The sequence below is a fragment of the Salarias fasciatus genome, chromosome 6, assembly GCF_902148845.1.
Source record: "Salarias fasciatus chromosome 6, fSalaFa1.1, whole genome shotgun sequence".
NCBI lineage: Eukaryota > Metazoa > Chordata > Actinopteri > Blenniiformes > Blenniidae > Salarias > Salarias fasciatus.
Window position 1 is genome coordinate 36058082 of NC_043750.1, and position 27169 is coordinate 36085250.

Genomic DNA, 27169 nt, shown 5'->3' on the forward strand with positions numbered 1-27169 from the left:
TCGCAGGTACTCCGTCTATTATCAGGATTCCTTCTTGGAGAGATGAAAAGTTAGACTGTAATTTCTGAGAGGAGAGAGGAGGCAGAGCTGCCTGGAGCATCCTGCCTCCTTCTGCACATCGCCACACGGTGGCCCTGTGTCTCTCTGTCTCTCTCTCTCTCTCTCTCTCTCTCCCTCTGCACGCTCCTCCTCCCCTCCTCCTCCTCCTCCTCCACCTCCTCCTCCTCATCCTCTACCACCACCTCCACCTCCTCGTCCTCCCTCTCCACTTCCACTCCTTCCTGCCGCCGCGCCGCGCCGCGCCGCGCCGCGCACCGCCTCACAGACGCTCCTCGCAGCTCCGTGCAGCCGCGCGCTGGTCAACATGGTCGGCGGCTCGTGCGCTCGCAGGTTGGCCCGCCGGTCGCGGTCCGCCCTGATCGCAGCCCTCACGGTGCTGCTGGTGCAGACGCTGATCGTGTGGAACTTCAGCACCCTCGACTCCGGCGAGGACCGGGAGAACGGACGCTCCGGCGTGCGGGAGAAGCGGGACCGGGGAGCGGGCAACAAAGCCGCTGGCAGCGACTATTTCCAGCGGCGGCCGCCGCAGCATCTCCCCCCGCCGGGGAGGGGGACGTCTCGACACATCCAGCAGCCGGTAAGACACTGTCTGCCACACGAGTCTGAACATCCCCAGTCCTCCGCCCGAGTCTTCGGCGGCCTCTGAATGAACCGGTGTGTGATGATGATGGTGCGGATGTCTGGAGCGACGCGAGCCCGCGGAGCGCAGCCGGGGACAAGACGCGCATCCTCGGCTGCGCGCCTCGCCGATGCGCCGTCTGAATGAAACGCTCTCCGCGATCCAGACCGGCTCCAAAACGCCGGAGCTGGGGGGGGGGGGGGGGGGGATGAAGTCCGCTCTCCGTCAGCTCCTCTGAGGACGTGGTACCGGCGGACATGCCCGGGGAGCGGAGCGCGTCCCGGGGTTGTAGCCTCTACCTGTCACGGTCTATTTGGTAAACCATCTCAAGTCAACTCCAGTGGCTGCGTGGCTCAGCAGCACTGTCTGAGACAAATTGAAGCACAACCTAATTTGCAGAGTAGTTTTTGATGAGTGCACACAGATCAGAGTCATCTGCTGTTTGTGAGAGCATAATAGTTTTATTGGGAGTGACACCATCATCAAACACCAGGCTGGGCTCAGATATGGAGACAAAACAGCCCTCAGAACTGCACAATCAACATCTTACGCACTAAATGAATAAATCATACTGAGTATAGCCTCTGGAACTGTACCCATTCAGAGGTGGAAGTTATAATATACATTTTTCATTGGAAAATTTAAAAAGTGGCTCCCGGAAATCCAAATATTTATAGCTAGATTCTACAGACCGAGGCTGAAACAGTGAGCAGGTTTTTGTATTTGTGCAGAGCTTCCACACAGAGCACAAGATTAATTTTCACAACCTGATGTTGGGAATTAAATTCTCAAAAAACTGAGCTTCTTAGGCGCGTGGTCTCTCAAGCAGCTCGCCGGCCCCTAAAGAAGTTGGACGCAGTTGTTCCTGGCAAGCGTGCAGCAGTTCCCCTCCATAAAGCTGCCAGCCATTCAAGTGGAGCCTGCTCTCCAGCCACCGTGCAACCAGCAGATAACCGGCTTTGATGTAGTACGATACACTGTGTGACAGTCAGTCAGTCGGAGCCGTGCACTGTATCATCTGTCTCCGCCGCACATTTTACACTGATTCACTCACTTGGGCTGGTGGGACGGTGTGTCCCACCTGCCGGCATCTCCGCGGCGCAAAGTCACACCAAGGACGGGTTATATTTGATCCGGTTGTCTATTTTTTTGACAGATGCAGGATCCTCTCAGAAAACGCGACTGTAATTTCTGGCTGGTTTGTTTTGGCGTCACAGTGAGTCCACATTATAGCAACCAGGGTCTTTGCTGTCGTTCCTTTTCACGCTGAGTTGCTGTGTTGTTCCTAAAATACTGAGCGGGAGCTTGTGGATCAGTCACGTCAGAACCTTTTCATGCTGCATCAACACAGATTTGCCCAAAATCGCTAATAAAACACACAGTGGATCTGCACACATGACCTTTTAAAGACGGGCTTATCGCCCGGAGGCTCTTCACACAGTGCCAGCCAGTCCACCAGCCAGGCAGCTCGCCCGCTGCCTGCCTGTCACATTGTCTGCTCTCGCTCTGCACTTCTGTGACCGCCGGACTCTTAAAATTCAACCGGTCGCCCTCAGCCACACACACACATATATTCCCTGCACTGATTAATCACTGCATTTTCACTCTTTCCTCCTCCCTGAGTGTGTGTGTGTGCGTGTGCTGTGTTTGTGTGTGTGTGACTTGGCGAGGCAGGCTTGTCCAGCCTAAGGGTGACGCATAAGCGCCAACTGATGCTATATGAGGCACCACGTCTGAGCGAGGGGACGGCAGCACTTTGATCCAGAATAGAACGAGCCGGAAGCCCCAGTATGACAATAGCAGAGTTTTTTTTTAATGCGATAACGGTTGTTGGACGGAAACATTATGCGAGGCGTTGGCTGTGTCATCCCAGCAGGCAGGAGCTACAGTTGTCATTAGTGGTTTCCTCCTGTTGTGTCTCTGGAGGGGAGTGCTGTGTGAGAGTGTTGCTGCTTTATCCTCTTGTCCACCAGACACCACGGCTCCATGTTCACATCTTCTCTACCTCGTACCTCGGCTTGTAATCGCCTGGATGATGCTGTTCCGGCCGTGAGTTGGTCTTTTCACACCAGCTTCAGCTTTACCTGTTGCTGCCTGGACTCCATCAATTTGCTCGTTTTTACGACAACTTGTTACTCCTAATGGATCCTTATTACCGCAGGTCCTGATGATGGATGTGGAAATCTCTCATTGTACCAGAATAACCTCAACCTACTTCCAGCGTCGGGCTGAGTAAAGCTCCGAGAAGCGTCTGGCTCCCAGCTTCACATCTGGTTGTCAGTGTTTTCTTTCCATCTGCTGCGGTAGTCACATACCGTCATGATACCCGTGCGCCCAGCGGGTGTCCGACTCACACATGTTGTAGAGAGTTTTCCCATTAGTCACGGTAATACACGTAACATTACCTCTGATGTACACTTTTTTCCCCCCGCTCCCTGAAGTTTTCCTAATGGATTCCTGTCAGACACGGCGTTACAAACCATCTGGCCGTGTGCCTTTTACTGTTTCCCGACATGCTTCCACAGCGTCGCGGTGACATATGACCTGCTTCACCACATATTATTACACAGCAAATTGTATTACCGAGACGTTCCACAGAGACTTTCTCACGCTGACTTACTCGGACTTCCTGATGAAGATATTTAAGGAGTATAATCTGTAAATTTTGAGAAATTAGGGTCTTGAGAAATTAGCTTCTGTCTGACTGGATCTGAAACGTGTTCGTTTTAAGAATCCATATAAATGTCTTTTAAAGCTGTTTTTTATGTTTGCATTTGAGCCAGTGGAGACCAGGACGGACTCCAGCCCTCCGAGACTTATGATGGATAACATGGGTATCAGTGATGGATGGATTAGTGGAAGTATAAGCTGCAAAACCTAACATTAATAGGTTTTAAAACAGGAAAAAAAAAAACATCCTCAGTTACAGCAGGATTGCTGTTGAACCGGAGCTCTGGTGCAGCAGCGGAGAGGCCGTGCCGTACATATGTGTTATATTTAGTCGCTTTGCTGGGATCCATTGTCCGTACCAACTATTCTCCAACCACCACCACAACCACAAAGTGATTCATCCCACTGTGTCCATGATCACAGAGCTGACTCACTCACACACACACACACACACACACACACACACACACACACACACACACACACACACACACACACACACACACACACACACACACACACACACACACACGTGTTTTGTATTCATCCCCCTCTGGGGACATTACATTGACTTACACTCAATTCATCTCATTTCTTACACAGTGACTCTGACCTCCACCATAACTCCATCCTGCATAAACATTCTCTAACCTTGATACAGCGCGAAAACATGCCCTCGTCTGAAAATGCAGTGATTTTCCAAACGTGGATTCGATTTTTTTTTTTTTTTTTTGTGCCCACAAGGATGACAAGTCTGCAGAATGAGAGTGTGTGAACAGATGAGCACATGCAAGCACACCAAAGCTTTGTGCGCACGTAGAAGCAGGGAAGCATCTCCTCCCAAACACGCCCACATGCACTCACATTTGTAGCTCCAGACTCCCACACACATACAGAAAGAAGTGTGAGTAATCCTTTTCTAATTTGTGTTGTCGGTGAGAAAACTACGTCAGGGATCTGACTGAGATTTGTGTTTGAAGCCTCTGCTTTGTGTTTCTGGATGTCTTATGCTCAGCCTGACTTGGTTGATCAAGTATTCACTTCATAATGATCTGTTTGATCACAGGATTGTTATTGTTTCTGTATTGGAGACATGCGAGCCCCCCCTTAGGTGGTGCATCTTGACCTTGAACATGTGGAACATGGTTCGATTCCGGCTTGCAGCAGAAGAGCCACCCGGTATTGAAAACACTCGATTCAATGGTGCCATTTGCAATGACTTCCTGTGACAAAGCCTGCAAAATGTGAGCCGCTGAACAGACTCTTCATTAGAGAAACGCCAGTGTTTCCAGAAACTAATTTCCACGTCACCATAAAGAATAATCTCCCATGCTCAAAAACTCACAATGTGTGAGCGTAACAAGCCGTGGCTTGTAGTTCTGGGAAGAGCAGATTCAGTAAATGCTCAATCTGTCTGATCTCCTGTGTTGTGGACCCTGCTGCCCTCCATCAAATTGATTCCATTGTTCTTTTTTGTTAGCACAAACAGCTGACTGGAGAGTAATTATACCAAAGTTTCCACTGCTCGGATTTAGTACTGGGGATAAATAACAGTTGTGACGCTGCATTTTCCCAGTGACAGCCGAGTGGCGGTCCTGTAGATGCAGTTTGAGAGTTATGCTGGATGTGCTGCGGCTAAATCGTTCGGGCTAATAAGTGACGGACCCAACATGGACTGCATATTTCAGAGAGTTATACAAAAGCAAGCTATTGTTCGCTCTGACATTTTCCACGGTGTAATTTCTTTTTTAGGGTCAGCAGTCTCTTTTGTCAAGTCTTCCATTCGCCTTGTAATAAAGCCTCCTTTCTCACCTTTCACACGTTTCAAATTCAGTCCTTTCTCACGTTGCGTTCTTGGCGGTGGCGTCTCCTTCCGCCGTCTGACGGCGCGCCAGCCACCATCACCGTCGGATTTCGTATCAAAGTATCAAAGTCATTTTTTTTGCGGCGGTAATTGGCAGTTAAATTGGCACCCCCAAAAAAAAAAAAACTAAACTGTCTTGGAGTGTGAGTTATTCTTCTTTAAGCAGACCTTTGCACGTAGGTAATTACAGTCCACAGTCGCCCAGAAGATACACTGTGTGATTTAAAATTCTAAACGCCCCAATCATTACACCTATAAATTGTTATTGTGGAAAACCTGCAATGAGGGAAAAGTAAAGTACAGCCTGCTCATCACTCTATCCATCTGCCACTGTGAATTTAGCACACAAAGACTTCCATTCCTTTTTTTTTTTTTAATGCTGTTAGCAGCTATAGAGGTGGGAAACACATTCCAATCTGAGGAAAGATGCTCGCACCTCCGACTCGAAAAGAGGCACATCCGAAACCCGGGACACTTTGATGTTGACGCGTAATTTGTATACATGACACCATGCCGCAATGAGGAAAACATTTTTATCATTATCGCAGTGCAGCGCCGTTAAAACCCTGTCATGTTATTCCGCTAAGCTGATTCCTGGTAATGTGCGAAGCGTCGGCAGAGCTGGTATGGAATCCTCAAACTTTAGATTATGTGTGGTATAGTTTGTAAAAACCCACAGTGAGGGTATCTGGAACAGCTCGTATACCGTAGCAGGTGCTGGATGTACTGCCTCGCTGTGGAATACATGCACTCTGTTTCCAGCACAAGTCTCGCTCTCTTTCTACCCAGCTCACATTGTTTTCTTCTGCTTCTTTGCTGACATGGTGTCGAGGAAGAATACCTATTCAACTGCTCATCAGGTGTCACAACAATAGACACTCCGCATACACTCAGGAAGAGAAAACTCAGCGCCGTGACTCACACAGCCCTGTCAATTATGCTGACTCCTGCATTGGAGATGAGTGGTGCGACTTCCATTATCAGATTATATTTAATAGAGCCAAATGCACAACCGTAGCAGGAAGTTAATAGCAAACATTGTGCCGAGGCTTTAGCGGAACAATGCGTACAGTTTGTTCTGTGGTGATATTTGGCCCATCAGTGGTGTGAGGCTGTTTTTCAGGCAAAAACTCTGCAAAAACTTTTTTTTTCTCTCTCTCCAGGGAAGTTTTGCAGTATGTGAGAAGACTTTTGCTTGATGTGAAACTTTATAGATTCTTGTCTGTCAGTAGAATCACAAACACGGTCCAAACAGATGGAGACAAAAGGAATTAGTGACAAATGCGATCGCATGCTTTGCATTATTTAAAGAGCCACAAGCTTTTTGTTCTTACATTTTCCCAATAATTCTCCCCTGCGTCCAAGAAAGACTGCGGCCCACCCCGACAATCTACGACTCAACTTTTCAAAAACGGCTTCCAAAGTGGAACTTTTCGAAAACGCTGTCGTTGTGGAAATGGGTGAAAACACAACTTTCTGGAAGTGTTCGGGTTTTGTCTCCATGTGAAACGCTGCTGCTGTTATCTTATTCTTCTGCCCACGCTCAGTAGATGGACAGTAACAGTGTTTTCATGCAGAGTGTCATAGCTTCCAGTCTGTACGGACTTCTGTTTACTCGCCATCGTTAACGTTCACATCCTATTGTTCTCCGCTTGCCTGTTTCTGTGGTTTCCCTGCAAAAACAAACAAAAGCACCCACTAGTGGCTGAACATGGAATCTCCAGCAGTTTCAGAATTTCTGCCGCTTCCTTGTAGATGGACGTCGCTGGAACACGAAACCTTCCTGACATGTTGTTGTATAAAGGGAGCTTGAATGGTCCGGATATGTCACAGTACAAAATGCCAACAGGAGAAATGTAGTGCTCCTCGTCACACTTTACAGACGTTTATAGAACTAAATATTTGTTTAAATGTCAAATTTCTAATTTAGATGATGATACTCTCTTGATCCATGTTGTGTACTGCAGTGCACGCCTTGCAGTGGTCACACACACTCTAATTCATACCTTTAGAATGATCACCACACACACGAGCAGGGTAACCCTAACCCAAGCTGGAGTCGAACCAACAGCACCGTGGAACCCTACCGCCTTCAAACAACAAAACACAGCGTGATGTGACTGATCCTCATGCTGTGATGTGAAAAGCATTCAAATAATGTTCTTCGTTGTTACTGCTTTGAAATGCTACTCCGTTAACATTTATCATTGTACAGTATGAAAGGTCTAATGCAGGCGATTGTTGACAAAACTCATTCCAGTGTGATCAGTCATTGAAACCATGACATTTAGATGAAGTTATAATGTCAAGCATAACACACTAACTTGTGTTAATTGTGTAAACCCCATGTGTCTGGTTTTTTTTTTTTTTTTATTGGAGGAAAACACACAGAAACAAGAGCGTGGATCATCTTTGGGGTCGTTCTGACAGCACGCTCACAGAGTGATGCGCATTTCTTCCCCCTGAACAACACATTAGGCTGTGTATCGGTCGGCGTGCCTGTGTGTGCCTTGAGCGCAGCTTGATGCCTTTGTGCGCCTCATCTGTGAAACTGCAAAATCAAAGATCGTAACTGTGCTTCTTCTCTCTCCTGTCAAGTCTGCTCACAGCTTACCAATACCCCCAATTAGAGTTGCACCACTTTGTGTCACCCTCCCTCCCATGCACACAGACACACACACGCACACACACACACACACAAACACACACAAGCCATCTCTCCCGCCTCGGTGGAGCAACCCCCGCCCCCCCGCTCCCCCCACAACAATCTTCTCCTCATCCTCCCATCATCCTCTGCTGCTGCTGTTACAGATGGTTTCATTCCCCAACACATTAATAACGCATCATCCAGATGAATGAAGCTATATAATACCTCGCGTTGCCAATAATCCCATAGGTAAGAGGCTTAGCAGACAGCCCTGAGAGAGAGACAGAGGGAGACACAGGGGGGAGATGGGGGGGGGGGGGGGGCGAGGCTGGACGGGGGGAAGGGGAGGGGGCCTGAATTAGGTTTATCTGAAGTCGGGTATCCATGTTGATGTTTAGTGCCGAGCTGCGCGAAAACAGGGGTTTGGACTCGACCCTGGCCATGTGGAGAGGTTATAGAGCCAATCACTCAGCTCTCTGGCTGTTTGGGAGTTTCAGGGTTATCCCTTTAAATAGATCCGCTGTATTTTGTGGAAAGAGATTACTGCCAACTACTATTAGACACTGCAGCTGAGCTACATTATGCTGCATTGATCATGGTCACATTAAACCACTCAGTGAAGAGTAACATTTTTGTGAATTTTAATAGGACCAATTTAGCCTTACAATATGATTTTTTTCCCTTATATGTTATTAATAAAGCTTGAAAGACTGGCTCTTAGAGCTTGTCCTTAATGAAGTGATTGCAGTTTTCGTAAGTCATTGGGGTTAATTACAAATGCGAGTGATAATTGGGTCCTTAAGTTCAAATACCAGAGGATTTAACCAGCCATGATTGGCTTTTTTTTGTTTTGAAGCTCAAGCACGGAACATATTTGTCAGAGTTCAGCTCAAACCGAATGAAAAGGGCCTGAAACGTATCTTCTCAGTCTGTCTCCTCTTCTGAGTGATGCTTTTCTACATGAATGAAACCGGGCTGACAAAGATAGATTTATTAAATTCCTGCATCTTTGTTTGGCTCTTGTCTTCGGTTTGAGCAAAGTTAATGTTGTGTGTAACCATGCACCAGTGGGAGTGGAGAAAATACAGATTTAATCAACAGCACTGTTCCCTGAGAGTTTTCCAGCAGCAGACCTTAAAGCTCTACTTATTGATTAAAGTGTCACCACGGGGACTTGAAAGATATTAATCAATCAATCAAACTTTTTTCAGTCCTGCTTTTGTTCCTTTCTTACATGCAAAAAGACGTTTAATCAGAAAGCCAACCACATCCCTCCCGAGCCACGTGATTTATTCATATCTGAACGATACTGTGCAATGTGTGAAGAGCCAGAAACACAGTAGTGGGTTGGGCCGGATAGATAAAATAATGCAATAATAATCTTTACATTTAAACTTAAAAGTTTTTCTTTGTTGTGCCGCAGAGCTTAAGTCCATGTTTTTGCAAAACCGAACAATTAGTACCAAAAATTGCTACAATTTCAACATCAAGACAATTTTAATGATACTTTCTGGTGCAAAATACAGTGAAATGTAAGAAAAACTCCTGTAACTGTAGCATTTTGCTTTGCAGTGACAGCATGGCTTTGCAGCTAGTTTGTTAGCAGTGGTGTAGAAAACCTTCATGGCAGCATCCCCGAAATCCCAGCTTGAGTCTGCCACTCTCACACACTCTCACACACACACACACACACACACACACACACACACACACACACACACACACACACACACACACACACACTCACACCTCTGGGGAATCTAACACTCTGAAGATAAAGGTGTCCCAATGAGGCGTCAGGTGGAAAAGTCTTTCAAAAATATCTCAAGAAAATATTCTAATCATGTAAAAATTACATTGTATATGAAGTTAAGCAGGAGAACCTGCTATTTTTATTGTAAATTATTTTTACATGCACCAGTGAACCTGAAGGCGCTCAGGGATAACATGCAAATTCCACACAGAAAACCGAAACAAAAACCTTTAATCAGGAGTTTCTAACCACTACACTACATTGCTGTTACAACAGGACCACACGAGTTTGTAATAGTGCGATAAAAAATGTGTGGAGTGTCCCATCAGTATCAAAAAGCACGAGTGCCGGAGCTTTCAGATCATGATTAAATGCTACATTTAAATAAGTGTGCTTTAAATTCTCACTGTGCCTGACAAATTTAGATTCTAAGCTGACTTACTCAGTATGTGCAATTTTTGAATGTGGTGATTTCTTGTGAGCATGAAACATGGAAATTACTGCAGCTAAAATACAACCCTCTAATCTTTATTCATAGCCAGTGGAGTGGCAATCAATCGTAAAAGTGTGGCGCTATATATACATTACTCTGGGGATTTTGATGCACGCGGTCTGTGGGGACTTTTATTTCAGGGAGGAATCTGCACTTCCTCTATAATGAGTGTAAGTGAATTCCCCTCTCATGGCGTGGGCTGTCAGGCTCGCAGATTTGACATGATGAGAAACTGCAGGTTAGATCGCCTGTAGTGGCAGCCATAGATCCTTTTTTTTTTTTTTTTTTTTGTTGCTGGATATCAGCCTTGATTGCGGTGCGTACTGCGTGTGCAGCATCTCTATGGCAGCCCCTGCAGTACTGCACTCAAATAGACTTCTGTAGGGGATCATTAGACAGTGCGAAGTGCGTTTGTCTTTCAGCCGTAATGGTCACATCTCGGTGAAGGAACACTTGACAGGCTTCGCGGTGGGGAGGCGCGCGGCAGATTGCCCACTCCTCGCAAATCGTTGCAGTGCCGCCGCCGCCACGCTCGCATGCAACACAGCGATCTGCATGTAAAATGCAAATGCACAGGAACATGTAATCACACCCACGCAGACTAATGACACCGAGCATGAGCCACTGCCTCGCTATTTCCTCCTCAACGCACCATACGCTAATCTCCATGTATTGTGTTATTGTAATAAGACAGGAGAGGGGTGGGGGTGGCTCTGACAGAGAGAGAAAAGACTACATGGCAGCGTGGCGAAGACACGGGGTGACGACATGACGGCTGGGGAGAGATAGGGCCGATCCGGCCTGTCAGGGAAAGCTTTTGTCCTTCCAGTCCCGTGGAGCAAGAGGAGAGGAACTGACAGCGGTGCTTTTCTTCCTCTTCCTCCTCCTCCTCCTCCCTTTTTCCTTCTCCTCACCACTGGAGCTGAATGCCAACAGTCCAGAAGACTTGTCTCTGTGATTAAGAGAGAAAGTGAGAAGGGGGGGAAGAAAGGGAGAAAAAGAGACAGATATGCAAGACAGAAGAAAGCTGGAGGAAAAAAATATTGGGGGGAGAGAGAAAAAAAAAAAGAAGAAAAGATAAACGTCTCATCCCTTCTACAAATCCGTTGTCGACTCAAATCCCGGCGTAATCCTCAGGGGAACCCGGTTTGATTTGAAGGCTCGTTAGTGCAGCTCGGGCCCGGCTGGCAAAGACTATGTGGTTGGAGACCATTTGTGGAAACTAACCTGAGTCCAAACAGTCTCCACTCGCCCAGGGATCAGGTCTGTAATTTTCTTCTCTGTTGGAGAAGTTTAGGATTTAGAGGTAAGCTGGTGCCGAGACACTGATCAAGCTGGTTTTATCAAGCATCGCTAAATAGGAGCTCCGATTTAGGATTACTGGAAGGGATGGTTGAGGCAATAATCCTTCTTCTCCATTTCCATTTGAAACTTATGACTCTGGGTGTTCAGTTATTCACTGATTTCACTGAATGTATGCTCCTCTGGGGGGTATTTCTTTGGAGTACTCACATCTGGATGTGATCTGTGTCTGATGCATTGGGTTATAACTTAAATAATATGTTTTTGTGAAGACATGAACTTTTTGAACACTTGTTAGCGTCAGTGATATCTCAGCTCTGGTCTCAGTGATGTGTTGCATCCGCTATATGATAAACACATTTGTTAAAATAAAATATGTTTTTTCTTTGAAATGTTCATTATTTTCTTGGTGGTTTGGTGGCTGTATTGGAGTGTCATTACAGGCCATTTTTGGACCACATGCCTTATGTTTGACACTCCTGCTATAAAGGAAAAAGAGTGAAGTATTTAACAATATGCTTTTATTTAAAAAAAAAAAGTAAAATGAAGTGCAATGAAAAAAGACATATACATATTTCCATATATGTGTTTCTTCACCTTTCCGCCGTGTTCGACGCCCCTGTGCGTCTGCAGAAACAGAGCAGAAAGCATCTCATCTTGAGGGGAGCAGACAGCCGCTCTTTATGTGCAGCCTCATTTGAGCCACATTTGTTTCCAGCTGCAGTGTCCTTCCTGTCTGACTCGGAAACATGTTTTTCTCCTGCACCTTCTCTTGTTGAACAAACAACCAAACAAACCGGCAGCTAATGCCAGTGTGCAACCTAGATCTCTAATTAGGCTCTCTGCTCAAGCACGCTAAACAGCATGTGAACGCTCTTGCAAATGTTGCTCTGTCTTTGCTCCCCTGTACCGTGAGCGGCGTTGTGTTTGCCCTCGACTTGCAGTGACAGTCTGTATTGACAATGCTGTTATCAATCAGCGCACAGACGACGACTGGTCAACTCAGATGGAAACTGACACATGAACTTTCTGCTGGAAACAGCAGCATGAAAATGATTGAATTTACTGCCCTATCACGAATACACATAAAGAAGACGTTGTAGGGTTAGGGTTAGTTATTCCTTGCTATGCGCTCATATAATCTTGGCAACCTCAGAGCAAGAAAACCCTCCAGCCGCTTCATGATCACTGGATCCCAGGTCGGGAGCCGCTCATTCATCCTCCGACAAAGGAGCCGGTCTGTTGGCGAGCGCGAGGTTTATGATGAAGGTCATTGTGGGTAATCTGTCTCCCTGAGGTCGACAGGGCAGCTCGGCCGAGGCTGGTCCCACCTGCTGAGCGGCCGCAGGATGTTTGAAGCTTCTCTGCAGACAGCAGGGATGCACTGTCCGAAGCAAGCACCCACATGAAATGCCCACATGCACATACACACTCCCACACACTCGTTAACATCAGGTTGGTGCTGCAGGCCCACATACACTGAATGTATAACACTAAAACCCAAGCAAAAAAAAAAACAAAAAAACTCACCCACTCAGGGTCTTTCTCACATCTTTGCATTTACACTGAAGTATCCACACACACACACACACACACAAACACACACACTGACAGTAAATACAACTCTAAAACACAGTGTGCAGCAGCTGAATAGCTGCTCTTCAGTATTCATGCTAAAGCACCAGGACCAGCCGGAGAGCTCGTCACCGAACAGGTGTTTTCTTTATCTCCCTGCCTGTTCAGCCTGCGTTCACTCTGCTGAAGGCTTTAAGAGCGGCGGGTTTTAACGCAGGCACGTTTCTGCACCCTTCCCTTTGTCTACTCCCTCGCCGCCCTTCATGGCGCTCCTCTCCTCGGGTGCCCCCGTCCTGCCTCCTCTTCTTCTCCCATCTCGAGTGGGGACGTCTCACCGCACCGCTGAGCCCTCCGCCGGTCCTCCAGACGCCGCAGGCCTCCCAAATCAGCTTCAATGAGGAGCCCTGCAGAGGCTGTCGCTGCCGGGGAGAAATTGCGGTGTAATTGAGCTGCGTGATAATAATACGTTCTTCTCTCTGATTTCCTACCAGCGGTGAATCATCAACACCATCATCTTCATGCCATCACATCAGCGGCGCTCCGCAGATGCTTCCACGCCGCCGCCGCCGCTGCTGGGGCTGACCTGCTCTTTCACTAGATCCCCTCTCTCGTCAATTGCTCTCGTTCCACTTATTTTATTCCCATTTCCTCTCACTTTTACTTTTTCTCTCACTTTGCGCCCTCCTCATCTGTCTCTAACTGTGCTTCCAGTTTCCTTTCTGTTCCACTGGACAGCATGCCTCAGAGGTACACACACATTACAATGTATGAAGGAAAAAAAGTGTGTCTGTGAGGAGGAGGGGGAGGAGGAGGTGGAGGAAGGGAGCTGAGGATGGGGAGATTATTAGGCACAATGCTTTTTCCCCCCCATGATGTAAAATGCAACAACAGTGTGATTTACGATAAACACTTACGCAGACGATCTTAAAGTGTTTTTTAGTTCCAAATAACAGTGCTCTTTCTCTTGATTCTGCTGTGATGGGATTTGTTTTTTGTTGTTTTCCATCACGTGTGCATCGACAGTTTCTTTCAGCAACATTCCAGAGGCCGAGGTTTCTGTTGACGATGCTATTTTCAGTCATTTTCCCTGAATTTTTATTTTTTGACTTTCCGTTTCAGAAAAGTTTGGTGTTTACACGACGTTTTTAAGACAACACCTGTTTATCCATAAATGGCAGAAACCCTGAAAATGGCGTGGTTTGCATGCAGTACCTGTAGTGGGTGCTGCTGCTTGTTTTTGGATTGAAACCACACAATTTAGCCTGTCTTTCAATATATGTATTACCTGTGTTGATATTTTGGTAACTAATATGTTTGCTGATACCTTAAACACTCACGATTCTGCTTCAGTTTTGTAATTTCAGACACTTTGAACATTCAGCCTCTCGGTCCGCTGTTCCTCTCTCTTTCTCACTCTCTCGGTTCTGCTGCAAACTCCTCACATGTTTGCGCATTCCTACATGTACATAAGACTTTCCTCGGACATAACGGCCTCTGTGTTTCCCCTGCAAGCAGCTTGTTAAAGGAGTGTGTGTGTGTGTGTGTGTGTGCCTGTGTGTGTGGATGAAAGGAGAAGCCAAAATTTAAAAAATAGAGAGGGATGAATGTAAAGAGGACAAACGGAGACAGAGGGCTAATGGAGACACTTAGACACAGTTGAGGAGAGAGAAAGAAGAAGTTAAAGCGAGGTGAGGGCTTGCCAAGAAGGATTTTAGATGTGTTTTTTTTTTTTTTTTTTTTTTTTTTGCATTGTGTGAGCAGGAGGGGGAGATTACACATAGCTTTCAGTGCTTTAACCATCCTCACGAGAATTGCCTTTCTATAGAGGAGGGCCATTAGGAAAATCATTGACTGCTTATTGGTGTCAGCACTCTGCTCGTGTTTATGTGTGAGCTGAAACAAAGAACAATACCGCTCTTTTTTTCCCCCCCTCCCTCTCTCGCTCTCACCCCCTCCTCTAAGCGGCTGGTCTAACTTTTTGCAAGAGGAGGGGGTCTTCCAGCAGTTTTTTTTTTTTTTGACCGTTCACTTCATCCTCAGGTTTCTATTTAACCGCAGCGATTGAAATGCGTTCAATTCAGGCAAACAGAGGCCTGCAGCAGCGTTTTCATGTAGCTCTCAGCTTATCTGATAAATGAATATGTCTGGGGTTTTTTTCTTTGTTTTTTTTTTTTTTTTTGCCATACAGGTTCAAGTGAGTTTCTTCAGTAGCTTTCAGACACACTTAGGGTTTTCTGAGGTTGGCTGCTTCTGTGGGGCTGAAATGTGAGTCCACCAACCACATGCCATACCTGTACATGCAAACTGAGCAGATGTTGAACGTATGCATGCGGCGCGGACGGCCAGCGCGGTGTGTTTATTCATATTAGCCTCCTGAATATATGCATGCGCTCCGGAGGTACACACAATATGCAGACATAATTTTCTTAACTGCTGAGGAAGAGATTTGGTCAAGGCAATTAGAATTCAGCCAGGGCACGTATGCTTGCTTAGCACTCAAGTCTATTTGCCTAAAAGACACAAATGACTGCAATTTAACAGCTATAGAGGAGGGCTGTAATGACTTGGTAACTATTTGCCTGATGAGAGTGTGTTGCTGTAAGGTGGGGAGAATAATCAAAGGAATAAGACTATATTTTCACTGGCTTTGTGTCCGGCTGCAACAATGGAGATTAATGAGCAGGGGGATTATGAGCTTCTCTAAGTTATTATGCAACATTTTCTTCATTCTTCTGGTCCTTTATTTTTCTGCCGGACTTGTTGTATGGCTTATACACTTTATTGCTTCTGTTTTCAGCTTTATTTCTCATGGTTTTTAGTGCCGCCGGGCTGAGAGGAAAAGTTTGGCTGGAAGGTTTGATCGGAATAGCCGAGAATATATAACAAGTGTGGACGGTATTTAATAATTTTATGATTTTTCACATTGGGAACATACATTTACATTTACAGTAAACAGTACTTTAAAAAAATTCTTGCAATTCTTCTGCATTAAAGGCAGTAATACATAGCATATTGACCTGGATTTAAAACATTCTTGCATCAGATTCTTATATAGTTTAAAGAGAAATCACAGGGAATAGTTACCTCATGCTTTATTTTTAGACAAGTAACTTCCACCCAAATGATTATGTCTATTTCTAACTTTTGTCCAATGCATCCCATAAACAATATTTGGCTTCTTTGTTTCAAATAAAATCATGTTCTTCATTTCTTTGAAATCTTTGAGAATTTGCTTGGTGGTTTGGTTGGCCAGACAGGGGCCTCTTGGGAACTGGATTTGGAGCATTGTCCTGTATGGCTGAAGCTACTCTGAATCAGTCTCATAGAAAACTTCAAAAAGCTTAAATGTTTTGGTTTTTTCCACTACCAGTTGGATCTTTTTATTTTTTTTAAGAGCTACAGTAATCACCCAGGATTTGTGCAACACTGTTGGAGAGTTAATGTTGTGAAGCTAATTGAATAAAATTAAAGAAGAAACACTAATTCTGATTAAAAAAAAAGCATAATGCTAATTATCATTGAAGGGTTATATAAAAAAAAAACTTTATTCGTTTTTTTTTTTTTTGCTTATTCCTGATGAAAATATGAAGATTCAGCATATTACACCACAGTTTTCAAAATTAACCAAAAAAAAAAAAAAAAATACTACTCCCTTAAAAAAACTTTATAAGCAGTAAAAACTATCCTCAGTTAATTACCTTCTTCTAATTGTTTCAATAATGCATATAATGTACAGGCTTCAGTATTGAACATTTTCCCCAATCTGTGTAGTAACTATACTGTTTTTGTCACGGTTTCTGATCCTTATTGACTCCAGATTTTCTCCATTATACCCGACTTTCTGGCTGCTTCGACGCTGCCGCCATTCAGAGGAGAGTGACAAGTGGTGCTCCATCCTCTGCTCCATCACATGCCCCCCTCCAGCTCCGTCCCCATCAGCAGATGGAATTTGCACATTTCAGCCATGTTAGTTCAAAGTTTCCATGATGCTGAGCACCATCTGCTAATGAGGAATGTCTGATGTGGTTCAAAGCACCCGAACAAGCAAGCAAGTGGACTTGGAGCTGCTGTTTTGTGAGGAGGATATATAATTGGCGTGTGTCAGCATGCAAACAGGAAAGACCAAAAGCCAAATAATAACCTATTCAGCACATCAGCAGGTCGGGCTGGTGTGTAGCTTAAAATCCAGACTGGAGGAAATACAGAGGCTAACAGTGAGATTACTTTCCGGAACTTCACATCGAGTGTGTCCCTTCGGCTTATTGACAGTGCGTTATGGTTGCTGTTCTTGCTCTGGTGCTCTTTCCTCTTATATTTTTCATTACATGTCAGACTTGTTGAATCCGCCCTGACACATTGATTGTATTGTTCCTGCCTATATGTCAGGCTGTAGACGTTATTTACCTGATCCGAGACAAAGCAGAAAAACCTTCAGCCTGTCCTCTGTGCTCACTCTATGATCAGACCAGAAGACGTGTGTGAAGTGTTGAGTTCTTGGCAGAGTACGTCCCCAAGGCCACATGCGGCCCTTCACTCGCCTCTGACCGGCTCATGGGCGGTCAGCGAGAAGTAATGAATAAATGAGTGTACATAATGAATCCAGTACAGCTGCTTTACTTCTATTTTTAATAAGTGTCTGCATTATTATTTCACTGTATAAAGTTTGTGTTTCCTGCAGACTTCTTGGCTCTTAGTAAAAAGAAGGAGGAATGATCCTGAATGCAGGTGTTTGCAGAGCTGGAAGTAAGCAAGAGCCTGTTTATAAATCTTTGAAGTGAAAACACATCGTTTTTCGCGTTTTGGTTTCAGAAAAGTTCTGCAATTACAGGGCAAAGTTTTAAAAATAACATCCGTTTACACCAAAATGGAAGAAATGCTTTTCAGTTCCTCCAAAAAGTTCAGTTTTCCTCAAGTTCCATGAAGACGAAGTCGCAGCGTTTTCAGAAAGTTGCACCTTGGGAGCCGTTTTCAACCAAACATCAAAGCTCAGGTAGAACATGCAAACTCCAAACATCACTGTGCAACCTTTTTTGCCCAAAGAGTTAAAATGGTATCAGGGATTAAAACTATCTCTTAGATTGCGGTATTGACACCAGTGTTTGGCCCATTGAGCTGTTGTTGGTCAAAGTGATGTCCATAGTTTGGACTTCTAGTCGATACGATGAGGATTTGGATCGCAACATTCCTGAGTCCAACAGATCAGTCACAGCAGAGTCGAACCACAGTGCTGCACACTGTGCACACGCCAGCAGAATGATCCATGTTTTTAATTTAGCCGATAGGAGCGGTACGAACGTAAACCTCGTGGGAAGCCGCACTACTGGATCTGCTGAATTATAAATGCGGTGTGTCGAGTGTCAGAAATGCTTTAGTTCAGACCGTGTGTTCTCCAGTCCTCCCCACACTGTCAATGCACACAGCATATTGTATTTATATCATGTAGAGAGTCCGGCAGCACAGAACATGACTTATGTTTAATGGATGAAGGGATGCGATGCCCCCGGCTGTGCAGACCCTTTGTGCACGTGTGTGTGTGGGTAAGTCCCTGTGGTATCGAACATCAAAGGTCAGGGGAGGTGAAATCTGTGTGTGTGCACCTATCTCTGTGAGGAACACTGCTTCAGACTATCAATGTGAGGATTTTCAGGCTGTTCCTCAGTTTCTTCCACCTCTTTAAAGTGCTGCTTTCAGGGTTCCCGGGATAGTTGAGGTTAATATGGTGTGCCTTCTTGAACACTGTGTGTTTGAGCTGGTTGTGTTGTTACCTGCAGCCGGCCCGATGGTTCGGAGGGCCCGGGCTTCCTGACAGACTCTGCCTTTGACCCGTTTCTACAGCAGCTGCTGGTGAATGCTGCTGTGCTGTAATACTAAACATGTACATTTGTCAGACGCTCGTCTTTATTGGAGTGTGTGTGCGTCTCTTTTGCTGTTTTCCATATCAGTGTGCAGCTGTGTGTATTTAGTGCCTGCTGGGTCACCCCAGGCACTCTGCGCTCTTGCCAGTGCCCCGCTTCGGCTCCCAGGGGCCCCAGAGGATTTTTTGCTGGGATATGCTGACAAATTGATGCTGCTGGACTGGCTAACTGCTCCGTCTGTGGCTGGCACTGGCTGCGGCGTCCCCTGAATACCAAGCGATGGCCACGAGCGCTTTTCTCTGTCTCTTTGTTTCCCACAAATGCGCCCAAACAAACAATATGACATCATTGAGCAAAAGCCCGACTTTTCGATGGACTCAGTTTGAGAAAAAAGCTCCAAATCCAGCCTAAAATCTGGATCAGAACCCTAATCCTGAGCTCTGGGGGATCTGATCTGACTCTCTGGGCTGTGGCTATTGGCCATTTCCTCCATTCCTCTTTGCCCTCTCTGTCTCCCGCTTTCCCCTGTTTCTCTTGTTTCTCTGCAGCTTAGTCTCTGAAATTTTGGACAGCTGTTTCACGCTGAGAAAAAAAAGAGGGAAAGTAGCTTTAATTTTGCCAATAATGCCTCAGTCTGTGCATCTGCTATGTCGGAGTGATTAGCGCAGCAAAAGCTGTCTTTACTGTGGTGACAAGCCCATATGGCTTCCGTATGTACTCGTAAGCACGAGGCTTGATCTGTCACTTTGTATTAGAATTTGCTTTGCGTGATAATATAGTCATTAAATATTCCCAGAATATCGAGGAAAGCCTGTGCTTATTTAGAGTACAACAAAATCACCAAATTTAAACAGTCAGTCAATTTGAATTATTTGTGTGTGTGAGCATTATTTAGTGTTGCTGACGGGACCTGATGAGACGCAACCACTCACAAAAACTAAACTCTCTGTTAGCGTATCGAGAATTAGGCCCCGTTTACATGATGACATTTTCTAGTAAAAACAGAAAACTTTTTGTTGCATTTTGGGGATCTGTTTAAATGACAGCAGGGTACGGAGCAACTGAAAACACAGCTTTATAAAAAAAGGTTCCTGAGGTGGAACTTTTTCAAAATGCTTGGAAAACGATACATAGACCCAGTTTACAGGATGACGTTCTGGATGAAAACACGTCGTTGGTTTCAGGAAAAGCTTTTCGTTTACACGACAACATTCTAAAAAAGATCTCTGTTTACATGACAACAGCAGAAACACTGAAAATGATGTGGAATGGCCTGGTCACAAGGTCACAGTCTCAACTAAAAACTAGAATATGGACTGCGAGTCATGTGACTCTGGAGGCAGCCATGTTTCCTATTCGTGCATGAGTAGAGGAACTATTTACCACGGCGTGCGCAGTAACAACACTCCCCTTAGCAACCAGTTTGAAAAAGTGATGGTTTTGTGTCTCTGAGCTCCACTGTCGTACATGCGGATGCCCAAAAGTCGACGACGGTCTTACGATCTCACAGGCTTTCGTGTAAACGGGACCTACGTCGATGCAGTGTCCCCAGAAGATATGAAAACACAGCTTATCTGCGTCTGCGTGCCCAGTGAGGATTTTCAGCAGTGATTAGGCATATGAGTGTTAAATGTGTCATTGTGGAGCAGAGTGGTACCGTTTAGGCTAATCTCACACTAAACCTGATTCACAGGCACAAGACATTTGTATACGCAGGTCTTTACATTCCCAGTGTGGCTGAACTCAATGAACCTCAGTTCTCCCTACACTCCTCAGTAAAGGTATTCGCTGCTGCATCACACACACACACACACACACACACACACTCTCTCTCTCTCTCTCTCTCTCTCTCTCTCTCTCAAACACACAGAGGACGCTCTGTGTGGCTCTTTAACAGTTTCCTCTCAGACAGAGGGAGTGGAGCTCCTACCTCCTTTTGATTTGCCACACATTGCACCACAGTCGCTGGCTGGCTCTGCCTTTAGCGTCCGGCGTTCGGCTGCACCAATAATCAGCGAGTCTCCGCCACTTGCCAAGGCTAGCCATATAATTACTGCACTCGCCCGGCTGACTCTCTTCTCTGAAGCATGATTCTGCAGAGAGGCGTCTTAGCCAAACCCTGGAGCACATGAGACTACAAGGCGAGAGCTCAGCCCTCATAACCCTCGCCGCAGTGTGGTGCAGATAGAGCTGACTTTCTCAGCTTATCATTCTTAGAAGGTCATGGATTAGCAATCCTTGGGCCTTGTAGTTCTGACTCATTCTTATGGATCAGCATCGAGCTCCGTCAACAAACTGGTATCGCAGTCTGAAGCGCTCCCGGCTGTGGTAGGAAAGTCTGATTGGTGGAGGTCTGGGTTGTGGTAGAACAAGATTTTGCTGGCATTCCTCTGGAGGACTGGAGAGTCTCTGTGTCTCTCGATCAGAGGGAGCAGAGCAGACAAAAAGAGCAAACTAGTGGTCACTTTGTACAGATGTATGGCGGTGTGTGGCTGAGTCACTACGTCAACAGTCCCCGCGCCGATGCTGCTGGGGAGTGCACGTGCTGTTAGTCATGGACGACATGAATTTCCCTCGGCTGCATCCTGTCTCCATACAGGAAAAGAAGAAGTAGACAAAACTCAGCCAGGAAACACTTACATCCAACGTCTCTCGGTGCCTTAATTTATAAAGCGTGGCGGCTTCCTCGACTCTGTTTTTTCCGTCGCACATCTGAGAATTTCAGCGGAAGTGTGCAGAAAGCAGGACCTGAAGGCGTTGGATTAGCCAAATGACTTATTCATTTATTTGTTGATTGATTTTCTGTCTGTACATTTCATTTGTCTTTTTTCTGCTTCATTTTGGACTGTAAAGACAATGTCAATATTGAAATTTTCTTATTTTTCTGTTTCATACTGTTTTCCATAGCAGAGCAAATGACACTAGATGACTCGCCAATGTTACGTAATTCATTTAGGTTAACTGAATTTAGAAAGATAATAGGAAACATCCTGCAGAGATTTTCTATCACAGAGACAGCAGACAGTCACACGCACTCACGTTCACAGCCACGAGTAAATTTAATACTCCGTAGTACTCAGAGCATACCCACACACAGGCAGAACGTGCAAACTCCATACAGAAAAGCTCAGCTTGCACTTGAGCCCACAGTTCCTGCAGGATGACATGGAGAGAATGAGATGGAGGAGAGACTATGGGAAAGAGGACAGACTGCAGGAGAGAGAGAGAGACGGACACACACCAACACCCTGAAACCCAGAAAATGATGATGAGTGTGAGCGATCATTAAGACTGCTCATGCTGCTGAAGCTACAGGTGATAACAGACATTTAAACTGGAGCCAGCATCACCGAGAGCCAAGCGCCGGCTTGGCATGTGAGGACTGCTACACCGAACGACTGATCATAAAAGAGAATTGGAAGCAGAAAGGCACCACCTTGGTTGCGTGTGTGTGTGTGTGTGTGTGTGTGTGTAGACCCCCTCAGCAAACCATTTAAGTCGCAGTGTATGTCCTGCTGTGCCAATGCAAAGGATTTTGCCATGTCAGACGCTTCGCGCTGAAAAGTAATTTCCTCTTGTTTCCACTGGGACTGGAGATAAGCCACAAGTCCTGGCACAACTTACAGATTATACATATTTCTCTTATAGCAGAAAACAAACAAGCACACATAAGTACGCCGAACGCCGTAAGCCAAAGTACTTTTGTCTAACGTCTCAGGAGACACTTATGTAAAATACGATCTTACACACACACGCACACACACACACACATACTGTAGGCATTGACCTAAATATGCACACATATACGGCACACAAATCAAACACAACCCATGTCTAATATTTGTCAGCGCACATGAACTGTGTTTCACAAATTTCACATTTTTAAGGATTTCCTCATTTAACCCCAATAGTTTATTTATTTTATCCAGTTCAATAATGCATTTACCTGAGCTGTATTTACCTATGTGGCATCAGGATTGGTTCATAAACCCAAGGTACATCATTAGTGAAATACCCCCCCCGAGTACAACTGACAAGCAGAGAAGAGAAAAGAAAAGAAAAGAGAGACAGCGAATGGAAGAAATGACAAACATGACGAAATAAGAAAAAAAAAAGTTTTTCTGAATAACTCTGCGTGGGAGGAGATTTGGAGTGACCTAATTAAAATGTTGGAATCCTGAGAGGAATAAATTAAGAAAATGTCAGTTAGGCTGAGCCGGAGGAGGACAGATTAGGAGGCGCAAGCTCCAATACTGTCTGATTTCTGCTCTTCTTCTCTTCTGTCACTGCGACGTTGGCCTTTGACAACAACAGAGCCGAGCTGGTGTTTTCCTAACGCTAACTGTCTGAAAACATGGAAAGAGCCTGCGCTGACATGGGGGGAGAAAGGAGATGAAAGTACAGGGCTTTAGGTTGAATAGTAACTGACACAGCTGATGTTCAACTCTTCAAAGACCCTGTGAAAAGTGTGAAATGAGAATGAAAAGCTGAGCACTGAAAGAAAGATGCACCAACCTAACAGCCCCACCTCACAGTGTGAGCTGCTGGAGGCCACGTGGAACTTTCTGGAAACGCTCAGTCTAGGTGGAAACGGGGGGAAATGAGACTTTCTGGAAGCACTGCTGCCACACACACGCTCCAAGACCACCACCACTAAGCTTTCACATCCGTACCGTACAGGTCTGTTAGCATCCGCAGCGTCTCCCACCAGCCGTCCCCCCCCCCCCCCCCCCCCCCCCCCCCCCGCGGGGAAGCCCCATATGGGGGAAACGTTTCTCTGCTGCGCCGGACAGGAGGGGACCAGACGGACGGCGTCGGGCTGCATGTAGCGTATGTCGGTGTCGATGACAGAAATGGTAATGTGGCGGCGGCGGCACGGAGGGCACGGAGGTGGGAAGAACAATGAGAGGCAGTGGAAAGGAGGGGGGGGAGCGGGTTGGAGAAAGGACAGCTGGTACTAAGATTGCTGTTAGTTAAGGATGACTAAGTGACATGTTGACAAGAGGCAGATAAGAGGAGTCCGCGGAACAAAGAGGAGAGAAGCCTCTGATGCCAGTGTGTTTCCATAAAGTACAAGATCTTTGATTTTACTCCCCTTTGAAGTGATCCATAGAAATAACACCATGTGGCATGCATGAATTTCAGCGCCGGATGAAAAAAGATGGAGTCTGGAGCAGCATCCGTAATGCCCAGTCTTCTTCTGCGCAGCGTTTTTGACAACATCACACCGCCAGCCATCCCCACGCTGCTCAATAAGCACTCACTTTGCTTTCGATTGCAATCAATTCCAAAAGTTGTATTCCATCGATGAAAAACTTCTGCACGGGAAGCGATATTATATCTAATCTATTTGGCAGTAATCGCTTCCAAATGAACAGTAGTTTCAGTTTACATTTTCAAGTGAGCCCGAAATGAGAGCAAATTGCCCCCAACACTCGCACGCCACACTCCAGCTCTCAGACCCACACTGCGTAATCCAGGCATGCAGTGTTTGTTCTATTCCTGCGCTCTGCCGTGCTGCGCCCCAAAACAACAACAGCAGGTCATTTGTTTCAATCTAACAAGAGATGGTTGCAGGTCTTTTTTTATCCTTTTCGGTTTTCCCAAAAGTCTCACTTTAGCTTCGGGGGGCTTCTCATAATTCCTGTCATTGTTAGTTATTGCAGAGTTAAATCTCCCGTGGACTGTCAGGTGTGTGTGTGTGTGTGTGTGTGTGTGTGTGTGTGTGTGTGTGTTCTCCTGTGTGGCAGTCGCTTGTTACTGGCAATACACTCTGATTTCTTGTGCAATTATTTCATAAACCTTTTCTTATTACAGACCTGGTGTAGCTGACTTGAATAAATAAGATCAGAGCTGACAAAAAAAAAAAAAAATTGCATAATTCACTCGTCAAACCATCAGTTTATTTACACATTTAAGCTTTTTCCGAGTCGGTTTCAGAAGAGGTTCAGTGTTTCTCTTCCTGCGTTGGGCAAAAGGCGGCAGACACCCTGGACAAGCTGCCAACACAGAAAACCAAGCCTCACACACTGCAGAGAACGTTAAAGTCATCTGTTAACTTCAAAATCAGATCTCTGGAGCACAGGGAGAGGAGGGAACGCTCATGCAACCACTACACTCATGCAGATGGATTTTTACCGTGAAAGATCAGCTGATCCAAACAAAGAATGAACTTCCAAACAGTAACAGTTGAAAGGATGAAGGCAGCTGAAAATGACAAGGTAAGAGAAAATGTAGCTCAAACTGTGGTGTGTGCAATGTACCGGCGGTTCTCCACATGATCCTGAGAGAAACATTTGAATGTCATTTGAATAATGTAACTGCGCTCGCTTTAGTAACAGAGTCTAACGGGACATTATGAACTTAGAGCTCCTACTGAACTCGCACAGCTGTGATTATGACGGCTGCCATCCCAGGTCGGATATAGATTAGGTGAAGATCACCACAGCCCGCCATATTTTCCTCACACGGCTCAAAGTGACAGTAACTCATTAGACAAATATTTTACGGCCTGGAGCGACCATCGGCTGAATGAATTTCTATTCCGGCAGTGTAGTGTCCTGTCAGCAGACACGTATGTGATTACTATAATAAATCTTTTCAGCCCAGCTCAGCAAGAAAAAAAAGCAGAAATTACACTAAATCAGGCCTTCAGATTTAAGGGTCAAATAAAAGGGTTTGTTCACTGTCAGGAAGTATGAAGTACTCTTCTGTAAATTAAAACAAGATTACTAATTTTGTACTATTTCTAATTGTGTTCTCAATAATATGCATTTGATTTAGTTTGCCTACAAGATATTGACGTTTTGAGCCCATCGGTTCATTTCTTCCAGAAACTACTAAATCAGAGGTATTGAAAATGAGTGATGAGTTAGTTTTTATTTTTGGTCTAATCCGCCTACTTAACTCTATAAAATCAAATCAGTGTTTGGTGAAAATCAGCCGACAGACCTTCCGTGACACCAGCCAACAAGACTGGAAGATCCAGGCAGCAGCTGAAAACGACGTCTGTTTACACAGAGACGGCAGGAACACTGAAAATGATGTAGTTTTCATGACGGGCCACTAGTGGGCGCTGATGTGTGTTTGTCATGATGCCACACACACACACACAGGGAACTCTGTAAACAATAATGGGAGTACACGGACATTCGTATGGACAGACGACTAAGTTTGATCCATTGATTATTGCTCCTGGACAATCTGGACTGGGAGTCATGACACTCTGGAGGAAAACTGTTGTGACTGTCCATCTACTGAGTATGTGCAGATGGCTCCAAGCACCACTGTCATACAAACGGACTTCCAAAACGCATTGAAAGTTTTGCATTTTCACTTGAAAACAGTGTTGAGTAAACGGGCCCTGGGACTTCTTGTTACAGTAGAACATCACAAGGCTGAAAGGTGCAAATGAGAAACAGTATGGTGGCGATGACACAGCTCCTGGTCCAGGCGGCAGCATGTCGTCTTTCCTTACTATCGCCACAGCGGATCATTAAAATGCAACTTTAAGAAAAGACACAAAAGCATATGTGACTCACTGCTGACTTGTATTGATTTAATTTTGATTTTGTTTGAAATCTTGCTCGACACATTGAAATAACTGTGCGAAAGAGACACTTGTTCACGTTTTATGAGCTGAAATTTGCTTTAATGAGGCTCAATGCTGTTTGATCCAGGATCAAGGAGTCTGTTGTCTGGCAGAGCTCAGAAACTTTCCTCCTCTCCTTTGGCTTTGTTTTCATTTGCAGTCATATTTTTAATCACTCTTTCTTTTTTAAACTTGCGCAATTCCCCGTGTATTTCCACTCTTCTGCTTTATGCCTGTATCTCATTGTCTTTTTTTCAGTTTCCCTCCTCCAGTTTCATTTTCTCTTGCTTCATCTTACTTTCACACAGTAGCTCTGTCGCCTCAGCACTTCTCCCAGTGTGGTTGTGTGTGTGTGTGTGTTTGTGTGTGTTTGTGTGTGTGTCTTTTCTCCTAGTGACATTTCTGTGCCAGGTGTGACAAATGGCAGGCAGAGAGGAAACATTTATTCCCTGTGGTGAGCTTAATTAGCCTATCAGCTAAGCCTTGGCACCAGCTTGTTTTGAAAACCGCACACACACACACACACACACACACACACACACACACACACTGGCTTGCACACACATTTATCCTCAAGTAGGAATCCACCAACAAGTGCACATGTAGGCACTCACACAAGAAGCAGACAAATCACTGCTGTATATGAACCGCGCAGATAATTGGACAGTACAATTAAAATGATGTCTAAATCTCCGCTCCAATCCTTATTTTTCCTCTCTGGCTTCACATCCTTGGGGGAC

At 45.4% G+C, this 27169-nt stretch overlaps 1 protein-coding gene across 1 annotated transcript in view; it reads left to right on the plus strand.

Annotated features, from left to right (window-relative positions):
• The first annotated feature begins 301 nt into the window (after positions 1 to 301).
• Positions 302 to 27169, plus strand: part of xylt1 (xylosyltransferase I) — a 79609-nt gene continuing 52741 nt past the window's right edge. Inside the window, exon 1 of the mRNA XM_030094449.1 lies at positions 302 to 637. Coding sequence (XP_029950309.1) covers positions 365 to 637 — 273 coding nt within the window. The 5' untranslated portion in view covers positions 302 to 364. The remainder of the gene's footprint in view (positions 638 to 27169) is intronic.